General features: G+C 33.4%; 1 protein-coding gene across 1 annotated transcript in view; it reads right to left on the bottom strand.

Annotated features, from left to right (window-relative positions):
• LOC111509554 (very long chain fatty acid elongase AAEL008004) overlaps positions 1 to 12,009 on the bottom strand; it is an 89,890-nt gene extending 77,881 nt beyond the window's left edge. The window contains exon 1 of the mRNA XM_074180471.1: positions 11,680 to 12,009. Within this exon, the coding sequence (XP_074036572.1) occupies positions 11,680 to 11,739 (60 nt within the window). The 5' untranslated portion in view covers positions 11,740 to 12,009. The remainder of the gene's footprint in view (positions 1 to 11,679) is intronic.
• Between the last annotated feature and the right edge of the window lie 461 nt (positions 12,010 to 12,470).

Below are 12,470 nucleotides of genomic sequence, written 5' to 3'. Positions count from 1 at the left end.
TTGCCGGTTTTACTGAGTTTTCCATTGCAGATCTATGGAATTTGGATATGATAGGAATAAAAGATGTTGCGCATTTCAAAACTAAAGATGAACATGAAGAAGAAGTTTATTAGGGATGTTGTGCCAAAATGTTTGATTTGTATGAAACATAAGAAAAACCCCGCAGATACACCATATACACCTTTACCTTTGGATAGAATCAGTCTTCACCATTTCAAGTAACAGGTTTTCTTGAAGGATGCGAGAAATCTTGGATTGTTATCTTCACATGTGCGGTATACAGGGCAGTAAATTTTGAATTAGTGCGATCCCTGTCTACTGAGGATTTCTTGATGGCACTCAGACGATTCGTGGCGAAAAGAGGAAATATTTCTGTAATATATTCGGATAACGGTGGGAATTTTGTAGGTACTTGGAATTTGTTGCAGAAAATTTCGTGGGAAGATATTGAAGAATATTCGACAACTAGGAAAATTAAATGGATTTTCAATGCTCCAACCGCTCCTTGGTGGGGAGGATGGTGAGAGCGAACAGTCAGAATTATAAAGGAACTATTGCGTCGTAATTTGGGAAAATCATCGTTGAATTATGAAGAACTCATGACTGTTTTGTGTGACTGTGAAGCAAATATTAATGGTCGATCTCTCACATATATCTCAAGTAGCAAAAAGGATCTGATTCCACTAACATATTTGATGTTTATTAGTTCAAACTCAAGCACCGACACTCCGTAGTTGGATAAGGTTGACAGAGGTTATCTACTGAAAAGGTACAAGTATCTGCAAAAACTTCTAGAGGGCCTTCGTAGTCGATTTAGGAATGAATATCTGGCAGAATTAGTCCATAGTGGTCAAAAAAGGGTTAACTTCACTCAAAATTGGAGATACTGTGGAAGTGACAACAAAAAACGAGTAAACTGTCCATTGGGGAAAATTTTACAACTGTTTCCAGGAAGAGATGGAATAGAAAGAGTAGCACCAGTTAAAACAGAACGAGGGAAACTAATTCGTCCTCTGCAGCGATTGTTTCCATTAGAAATTGAGACAGACACGGCGAACCAATTAGAAAAGTCTAGAGAAGTGGATACTAACGAGATACCAGAAAATCAAGATGGAGAAAACAAACATTTACAATGAAAATGTAATACAGCAAGGAGAAGATGAAGAGGGAGAAAATAAATATGGAAGAAGACACCAAGATGCGACGACTTCATCACAAGTAATAACAAGATCTGGAAGAAGAGTGAAGCTACCGAAGCATTTTGGGTTGGAATAATTTTGCAATTAGATTGCAAAATGTGGGAAGAATGTTGGAATTGTTCATGATATTATTTTGATGTTAATATTTTCTCTCCCTATATGAATAATTTTGTTTTCTGATTTGTTTTGTAACTATTGTATCCAGTTGTTCAGTTGTTGAAATATTAATAATAAATCATTACGAGAAAAGTCAAAACCTATTTTTATAACGATGAAATAATAAGAATCCATTCCATTTCCAACACTGATCACAAATTATTTATAAATTTCACTAAGGCTGAATATTGTTGACCTGACTGATAGCAAGTATCAAAGTTGCCGTTGAATTAAACCTGCTCATATTGAATAATTTTGATAAAAGGGGTATGAAATAAGGACGCGGGTTTGCCACCTAGTTTGATGTCGTATTGCAGGACTTGAAATTTCTTATCGCACAAGGAAAAATCGCACATGTAATTCGTCTGGTTCGCAGACGGGGTTATAGCGCGGTTTCGCACTTGGTCTTCCGCCTTCACCTCTCTTTGCATGTGTATCGGAACTACCGATTCAGGAAAAAAGCAGGACAGGATTGTCACAGGGAGATTTGAGGGAGTTCATCAAATAGGTTCAAATGAACAAAAGCAATTTAAATTATTTACACGCATAAATTGTGAGTGCAATAGAAACGTATACTATATGAAACAAATATTACGAAATAACATTGCAGGTATGAAACAAAAAAATAATATAGAAAAAAGATTGATGCTTGGTAATGAACTACATATCAAGCACACTACGTTGAGAGATCAACCAGAAAACTTTTCCATTAATAAAGTGCGTATGAAATAAATGAATGTTTTCACAGAAACAGCAACAGTGATTTAGTTCGATTGACAGAGGCTTTCGCAATTACATTTGATTTTTGATCGTCGTTTATTTCGATAACAATCTGCCAATATGAGTGGAAAAAACGTTTGAAAGGTTATTTAAAATGAACCACGTTTAAAAATCCTGAAGGTGAATGAATAATCAAAAGGGATTAAACTCGCCCTATCTAAACGGATAAAAAATTATTCAGAAATTGATCATTTAGTAACTCGAAGCCATGATCCTCCAATTCAGTTTCACTTATAATGAAATCCAATGTGAAACAGCACAAAATAAAACGAGGCAGACTTCAGGTAGCAATGATATGTTTTTCACAAAATAATATGTTTTTACATATTATGTTCACATTTATTTTTTTATATTTATAGATTTTATTTTCGAAGAACTTATTCAACGACCTTAGTCGTTTAGTTTCAAGATCAATGAAGCAAACAATGATAAACAAGTGTGATATACTAACTGGTCTCATCTATTAGACCTTCAGAATATTCTGAAGTAACTTTGATTCGAATCAACTCGAATTCGAGACCATGTCTAATATATACACTGTTCTAGTAAAGTGGAAGATTATTATCAGAGATCTCCAAAAATTGAAAGGGATATGTTTTTAAGAGAGAAACATTTTTATGCTAAGGAAAGTTTTGACTTTCTTCTTCTTCGTTTTTAAATAAAAAAAATGTGAGAATTTTTGAGAGGAAGAAAGAAAGCTATTAATTTCACAAACTCTTTACAAAGATGTATGGAGCAGATCAGGGGTTGCTCCAAGGTGAAAATGTTACTACTTGAAAATATGAGGGTATCAACACAAAAAGTATCATTTATCCAATATCCCCAACATGATCTTGATCCAGTGAGTAAAATGAAATTTGTATGCCGAAAACTGTGGAACAAAGAGGCCATGACGTGTTATCGAAGATGCGATAATGAATGATGAATTTGGAGATGTTTTGCCCATTCAATTATTATGTCTACTCATGAACCCTAAAAATTAGTAGGACTTTTCAGCAGATTAAGTGTTCTTTACCTGAATTGTGGAGTGTTCATATCGAAGCCAGCATGTTTCGTGAAATATATCCATATTTTGTGGCAATGAGTAAAAGACATTTCAAAAGTTTTTATAACATTTTTAAATTAGTTTCTTGAAGTCTGTTTCGAAATATTCAACATATGAGTCATTGATATAATAAAACATTACTTTTTTCACCTTTTTCAAGATATGCGCCCATAAAAATATCCAGTTGTTTGTCAGGCTGATCACGTCGGATATTATCAAAGATCATTACTGAAAATAATCGCATCCAGTTGAGAATGGATATTAGAATTTAGTTCGGTATAAACCCGAATATACCAGTTTGTTTACTGTTATCTTGCAAAAATTACCATTGGAAGGGTACTACCCACTGTCGAACAGTAAATAACTCAAAAAAACTTGTACGTTACTCAAAAAACTGGTTTAAAAAAGCCTATAATTTGAGAACCAATGATCCCCTAATTAAGCTCCATAATTATAGGAGTGTTAGTGTTATTATCATTGATTACAAATATATAGAGGGAATCAATGAATTTACTAAAAACACAAATAGAATAAGACATATTCTGATTTCACAAGTTGTACACCACTTCTGTAATTTTTTTGGATTGATGATTTATGATATCAATTCTGTTAAGTATTCCATGTAGAAATATCTATAGATAAGTAATGTATCTGGCCGATATTACAAGGAAATTCATTTAAAAAGCTGTGATTATTGTGTAATTATCACGAGAACTATTTACAATAATGCAACAGCTGATGACTATTGATAATGATTTCTTCAGTACGGACGAATTATTGTTTCTACAGTATACTATATTCTAATATTCCATGTCCAGATAAATGATTGATTTTCTCCCTTAAAAAATTATCCATAACTATGAAATAAAAAGTAAAAAACAATGTCAGTCACTTGTAATTATTGAAAAGGTAAAACTTCTTTCATTTCTTCATATGAATCATTGTTTAGTAATGGGTTGTATCTTATAACATATCAGTAAAAGCATTTTACTTCAATTCCCGAAGTACTTTACTTTATACTACTTTTTACCAAAGTAATCATTTCAACTGAATTCACACATGCACATTGTTATAATTCAGCATCTTGCTAATATCAGGAGATATGGTTATTCAAAAGAATGGTGAGTTGATAAAAGATCCTGCAGAGATTGTGACTGAATTAAACAATTTTTTAATCAAGGTCCCCCAAGCACTATAACCTATCTTTTCATTAACTTGAGAAATGTTCTCAACAGGAATGACTTCAATCTCAATAGCGATATTTATGATAAAACACTCGGCAGAAGCAAATGATACACGTTAGATCGGCTAAGTATAAGATAACTCAAAGTGCACCAAAACGTATAAGACCCAAAATTTACAACTGTTTACCAAATAAATTGAAGTCAATATGCAGCCTTTCGTTGTTTTAAAAAAATTTAAATCATTTCTATTAGAAAGATGATTTTATACTTTTGACAAGTTTTTAAATACAAAAATGTAATTTGCTACTCTGTGTATTTTCCTTGTCCATTCTTGTATATGTATTTTTTTGTTTTTTGTCAATATAAGGAAATAAATGATTTGAAATAACTACTTTTATATGAAGATTGGATTATATGAAAAACACGTTTTCTATTCAGTTTGTACTCCTTATTTTACAATGGTGTGAAGATGTATAAACATCTGCCGAGATACTCTAAAGAGACAAATATTAACTCAATCAATACAGGAAAATAATCAATGAATTTTTGAGTAGTGAACCCTATTATAGTTTGACTAAGTTCCATACCGTGCGTGTTTTATGTGTGTATTTGTTTCAAACATTGTTTGTTGTTTTCATTCAGTGTTTTTTATACTTCAGTTTAGTGTACATTATATTTTGCTTATATTTTTATATTCATAGGACATTTATGTATTATATTTTATACTTACTAGCTTTGTCAACAAGATTTTTTCTTCGGACAACAAAGTCTTATTATATATAATATAGGAAAAGTTTTGCAGTTCTTTGAAGAAAGTAGCAGAATGTCGTGTGTTGTCTATTCTATTACAGATGTGACGAAAAACCAATTCCTAGGTTATTTTAGTGTTGAATTTGAGAACTTGTGATACGCCGGTACGCGAATGGTATGAGAAGGTGTTTGAAGTTCGGAGTGTTAATGTTTTGTATACAACCAAGTGACCACACCAGCGACTGTTATTTCTGTACTGTCTTCGTTATTGGTATCAACTGAAACAATCGTCACCAATTGAATTTTCCAAACGTGCTAATTTTCATGAACTCCCACAGCCTTCCGAAGAAGAAGATGTAGGTGAGACCGGGAATGATTGACTATAGGAGTAGGACTATAGCTGTCGAAAACTCTTAGGAAAGCAACCACGGTCAAGAATCATAATCAAAAGATGAGTTTTACACATCTTCAAAAATGAAAATGGTGTTTGGGCCTGGTTGGCTAATAGTTTGTTCTGGGCTGAATGATGTCAAATATTTTTTAATTAATTCCCAATGAAAACTATTGTGTACTTTAATCAGAATCATTTTATCATCCAACACCAATTTCCATATGGGCCAAATAAACCCTAGCATATTGGCAACTGACCAGGGGAATGATCTGAGTTGAGGAGGAACAAAACAAAACAAGGCTTTTTGCTTTTAATGGATCTGCTTCGGTGCAAAAAAATATTCTTCAGGTAGAGATAAGTCAGTATGTACCACCTAGCCCCATAGGTTTATTGAAAGGAAGAACAGTTGGTGTCGCTTGATTTACGTCCATCTCCTCTAGACTCGAGGTTGGATATTTCGGTTACTTCATGGTTCCTGAAGGGTTTCATGAGTATCCCGTATTACCACGACAAAGCTTTTCACGACGAAAATGCGCTCAGTATTCAAAAAATTCGTTACTAATAATAAATGAGCTCAGAGTCATACATCGTTCTGATACGGATATACATATAGTATACACACATACACACCTCATGATAAGGCGTCATTTAGGAGGACAAGACACGGTAACCGGCTAGGGTACTCTGATATCCGGCCTTTGATCGAGTATCATATCAACAGCTGCTAAAGAAACTGTCAAATATCATCCAATATTCAGTTGCTCATGAAATCATATTTATCCGACCAACGTAGTCATGTTGGATGTGATGGTATAAAATCCTCCTGCTTTGTAACAAGTTCGGGTGTCCCACAAGGGTCTAATCTTGGACCGTTATTATTCATACTATTTATAAATGACATAGCTCATGATATCACTTTTCATAAATTGATATTTGCAGATGACATGATAATATATCGTAGAATCCAAGATGAAGCAGATTGTTTCACATTACAGGAGGACAAAAATTCTTTGACTAATTGGTGAATTCGTAATAAATTGTACACGAATAAATGTGAAATAATGACATTCACACGTAAAATCTTACCATGTACTAGGTGGATCGTTTGATTCATGGAATCAAACGATCTGGGGGTTTTGTTTGATCGAAAACTCACTTTTTCCAGTGATTTTCAGAATGTAATACCAACTTCAATTGGAAGTAGGTGTTTTCTGATACGCAACTACAAGGAATTAAAGACATTTTATTCTTTGAAAACATTTTACTTAACACTCATCAGGAGTAAATTAGAGTATTGCAGTGTCGTTTGGAGTATGTCCCATATGAAAGATATATCTAGTTTAGAAAATGTAAAACAGTAGGTATGCATATTTCCAAAAACAGGGTGCTTATCCCGAGAAGGGTTATAGCTATGACTCATTTCTGGAGTGGTTCCAAATGATATCTCTGAAAAAATTCAGACAAATCCGAGATATGTGTTTTGCATATAAAATAATACATGGACAGAGAGATTGCTCGCCTCTATTGTCTCAAATGCTATTCAGTGTACCGCGTATTTCATTTTCGGTTTCCAATACACACTGCATCAATTTCATTCTCCTATAACTATTATATCTATAATTGTTAATAATGATCCTATTACATCTGTGAATGGGCTTTTGGGCCTGCTAGATGTATTGAATAAATACATAAATAATTAAATATTCACCACTGTATGGGCTGGAAAGCAAGTGAATATATGGGCAAATTCAAATATATTTTCTTCAAAACTTCAGGCGTAATTTCAAAATTCGGAGATTTTTCGGGGAGAATTCCATCTTCAATCAAAAATCAACGAATCCTTACGTTCATCTGAAAATTTGACGCAGTTGTAAGTGTCTGAGGAAATTCAAATATTCAATTTTTTTTATTATTGAGCAAAATTCCAAAATTCGAGAAGTTGTTGATGCAGTTTCTGATAACTTCTGTTTTGTTTTCGCTCGATTTCCTTTCATCACTGTTTATCTGCACCGCTATATTTCCGGTGGCTGACATTTTGTATGTAGGTATGTTTTATAATGTTGCAATAGGTTTCCCAATAATCATTCAATCATATTAGACAAGTAACCTAACCTAGATCTAAATGTAAAGGTCCGTATTCAAATTCTATCAGTCAGTGAGGAATGTGACACAGTTATGAATCATCAAATTTGACATTGATCCATAGAACTGTTGACATTCAATTATCAGTTTGGAATGAAACCAGAACTATAAGTTCAAGATCTGATGATGGTTTTCAACAAAAAATCAATATTTATGCAATTACTAGCCCTTGGTTTTTACCGAGCCCAACTGAATAACACTAAGGTACTTCCGTGGTTTCAGTGAAACTGAAAAAAATATAGTTGAAAAAAAAAGTATAATGAATGAAAAATAAAAGTTTCAGTTTCACCTGTTTTTAACACCTCCACACGTGTTTCGATTACCAAGTGATCATCTTCAAAGAGGAAGATTAGGAAGTTTTAATCTTCCTTTGGTGTAGTAATGAATATTACTGAAGTTTTTTCCAACACCAAATCGTTATTTTCAACAACTCAACACGTGTTTTGATCACCAAGTGGTCATCTTCAAAGAGGAAGATTAAGAAGATTTTATCTTGTTGGTGATACCATTCATCAAATTTAACAATTTTATCCAATGATTTGAAATACAGTTCATCACTAAATATTAATTACTTCATATTTACTCAACTCACTTCCTTGCTTGTCTTGAACTGACATTGGACCTAATGTCCAGATTACTTACCACCGTTGTTAGCCTCTGGATTATTCGTTTGCGTTCGGTATATTTGCTAAGGTGACGATATGACGTCAATAAATATTATTGTTGGCCGGTACACCCAGTGGCATACACAACGGTCTTTGGTGTAATAAAAGGTACAAGTTCCAGATTCTTCACAAGATGGAAGGTGCTTTTCTCAATGAACAATTGCTATTCGAAATACAAATCTAGAGCCAACAAAACATGCCGAGTGCAGCTATCTGATTAAATATAGAAAAATTCAACTGCCAGAGTTCCCATGTTATCTATCTGAATCTTTTTTGGAATGCATTTTTTTGGTCTATAGAAACTGTTCGATTTCAGCTGTAGCTAGGTGGCGCCTACAGTTTGTGTTAATCCCAATTCAGAAACAGATTGACACTAGTATTCCGCCAAATTGATAGGGGATTGTTTTGATTGCCTTTCTGCTTTTGCCGTAGTTTTCTTTGGTTATAATCTCCAAACATTTAAACTGCAACTACTGCAGTCATCTTCAGTGACGAGGTCGAAGTACTCTTCTTGACATGTCAACTGACGTGTCGTTGACACCTCAAGGTTTCTGTCTGTTTTCTGTTAGGTACGGTGTCATTTCTCGTATCTATAGTATTGAATTTTGATTATTTCGGCTGCCTTATTTCAACGTAATTTGCTTTAGTTCTATTATTTGTGATTCATCCTGTATCAGCACTCCAACCAGTGACTCGTTGAATTCCAAACCGAGCAAACTGATGCGATGTTCAAGTTGTTCAACCAGTTTAATTCAAAAATTGAATGTCTCAGTTGACGCGACTAGTGTTATGTTGCGGAATGTTTAAAAATAACACATTTAACGTTTACAGACTCAAGTAACAAATCGTGATCAACTTGTATGTATTGTTACTAATTCATTTTGAGTTTTTTGATAGAAAGTAACAAATTCAAAAGGTTTGTTTTTGGTATTTTTTGAACATGAATATTCGATGAATGTCCAATATTATAATACCTATGACGAAAATACATCATATCGATAAGTGACTGATAATTTCAATCATCAACATCAAAAAGTTGATTGAACTCCGTTAAACTGTTGACAATGTTGACTTTATCCTTAATATTACGGAAACAATCGATCGTGAAAGGGAAGGTTGAAAACATTTTTGAGGAACAAATTGAAAACAATATGATTTTGGGAAAGAAAATTTTTGGCTTTCTACTACTTCATGTTGATACAAAAAAAGATGTGGGAATCTTCCAAAGAAAGGAAGAAAGTAATCAATTTGAAAATAAGTAACTCTATACATGGATGTGTAGAGCATGCAAAGAAGTAATTTTCAGACACAAACTGGAAGAAAGTCCTCCTGAAAAAGCTACTTTCATATTGAATTACACGAAAGAAAAAAAATCTTTCGAAACTGTGTTAGGAGTCACAAGTTAAAAGTTAAGACCTCGTTAGTCCTTAGCTCGCACAAGTTTCTCAACTTCTGAGAGTTGTCGTTCGTATGAGGGTGACAGCTGACTAACGGAAAAAACAGATTTTTAAACAGAAATACTTTTATATGAATACTAAATTATACAGAAGATACTTTTCTCTACTCAGTTTGTATTCCAAACATTCGTTATGGAATAAAATCAGATATCATTCACAGGGGTTCTACTTCAAATGAATGGTAACTTACAGGAGGACTTTCTTCCAGTTTGTGTCTGAAAGTTACTTCTTTGCATGATCTACACATCCATGTATAGAGTTACATATTTTCAAATTGATTATACTTCCTTCCTTTCTTTGGAAAATTCTCACATTTTTTTTGTATCAAGATGGAGTAGTAGAAAGCCAAAAACTTTCTTTCCCATAAATCAATCACTCAAAAAATATAACCCCTTCAATTCAAATATGATTTTGAAGTTTGATTTTGACTTTTCTTGTGTTCTGAGAGAAAAATGAAGAACATTTTCAATCGCTATTTGGAATTTTTTTTTGAAGAATTAAAGTAATCTCCGAAAATTTTTGGTTTTAGTCGAAAGGCTGGATATTTAAAATATTTAAAAACAAAATAATTGGACCTTTTTCATTTCATCTTGTTACTTGTAATACCCATTTATTACAAGCATTCGATGTGTTTCAAGTTTTTCAAAAAATCGTGAAATTTCAAACACTCGTGTTTTAGATTTGAGATTGTGATTTCATTCCATTTTCCGAAATATAACTCTTCGATTAATGGAAAACAGCTATCGTTAAAATTAAACAATACAGGATGATCAAAGAACATAAACTTTCACAGCCGGAGATAAAAGTGTGGAAGCTATTTTCCGAGTTTTCTTGACGTGGTCTGCATGTTTTTATGCCTGACGTTTCGTCTTTTACTGCGGACATTATCAAAGACCCGAGTTGGTGCTCGAGTTGCTGTTTCTGTCGTTCCGAACAATTTTTGACTCTGGTTCTGTATTATTATTCAAGGTTGGTTTCTCCTAACTGAAATACCTGACTTCGTTTGTGTACCTTCAAAGACAGGTAGCCAGATTTTATCAATGTTCATTGCCTCTTCTTGTTTACTAATAATAATTTCAAACCAGAGTCAAATATCAGCATCGCAGTTAATGCGTTTAGATCAACGAGAACACCAACTGAGGCACTGCGATCGTTACTACATCGCCTTTGATGAAGTCTACCGCAGTAGTAAACGAAACGCCACGGAAAATGGCTTTCACACAATACAGTGTGGCGTTCACACAGGAGATAGTTCATTGTTCATTTTTGTTTTCAAATTACCACATCATTTATATTATCTGTCAAAAACATCAGGAATGATGAATTTGTACAGCTCAATGAATTTTGATTTATGGTTAATGATACAGAAAAATAGGAATTAAATTCTGATAGGAATTAAATTCTGTGCCGTGGCTGAAATGATATTGAATATTATATCACGAATAGAAAAAAATGCTTGATTACAGAAATTCTCTGCAATATTTTTTTTAAGATATTCCATTTCAGGAAAGAGAGGTTTTGGCTTTCTACTTCTCCATTTTCATACAAAAAATGTGGGAATCTTCCAAAGAATGGAAGGAAGCAATCAATTTCCCCCCAAATTGTGAGTTAATTTTTTGAAATTGATTGCTTTCTTTCATTTTATGGAAGATTTCTACATTTATTTTGTAGAAAAGAAGGAGAAGAAGGAAGTCAAAATATTGTTTTATACAAGCGATTGTTTTTCTGCACGTTTGATGATATATTATTCCCCGTTCTTCATCCATATGAATTCTTAAATTTTATACTGACAGATGAATTGAATTTAATTTAATGTAAAATGTCCTCAAACTCTATTTGGATTTCATATTCATCCATTCATCAACAAGTCATTGTGCAAATACACATACATAACACGTAAACATACTTACCGTGTTATTGCTTTTAGCCAGATTTATGAAAATCTCCGCTTCTTCCCAAATTGTTTCCATTTTCAATTATCGCAAACTCTGAAAGTCTGAAACACCGAAGCACCAAAAACACAAATAAGGTACGCTAATGCAGCAGTTCGATTAATTCATAAACCACTATCACTATCGAATCAACTGGAAGTACCCACTGAAACTGAAAGTGTCTGTGGTGCGGTACCAATTACTTTTACAAAACTCACAAAAATGTTATAATAAGAAAAGTGTAAGAAATATGAACCCTTCCCCACCACGAGCTTGCTTGAAAAATCAGTTGAGTTCACGTCGACGAACTTTGTTCAAGAATGGAGGGAGATACGTTCTTGATGAAGGTGATGGGGCTGAGATCGGTTCTCGTTTCCCCCAAATCGCACATATGAACGTCCTTTGCAATTCCTCCTTCAAAACGAAGAATTTACTCACGACGGACGATTGGTTTGCCTTAAAAAATCTTGTATCTCTTCCTGTTTGTAATATTTATTTCTCGTTTCAAAATTCCAAGGGCAAATAAAACTCTTTTCATTGCGTCTCTGTAGTTTGATGACAGAGTAAAGATAATATGGAATTGTTTGAAGAAATAATCCGACATGAAACTGACGTGATTTTTCTTATTTTTATCGACAAATCGTTTTACATGATTGACATTGTTACTCGTTACTTTCGTGTTCCAAAATTCTTTTACTCAATTTCAAATGGCATTATATTAAGAATGATACCTCAAGATTACGTTAAAACAATGAGTCGAAAGAAGTTTT

This window comes from Leptinotarsa decemlineata, unplaced genomic scaffold (assembly GCF_025532065.1).
Source record: "Leptinotarsa decemlineata unplaced genomic scaffold, Ldec_3_MD MMD2_tig00026294_RagTag_RagTag, whole genome shotgun sequence".
Lineage (NCBI taxonomy): Eukaryota > Metazoa > Arthropoda > Insecta > Coleoptera > Chrysomelidae > Leptinotarsa > Leptinotarsa decemlineata.
This window is presented reverse-complemented; position numbering and strand designations above follow the sequence as displayed.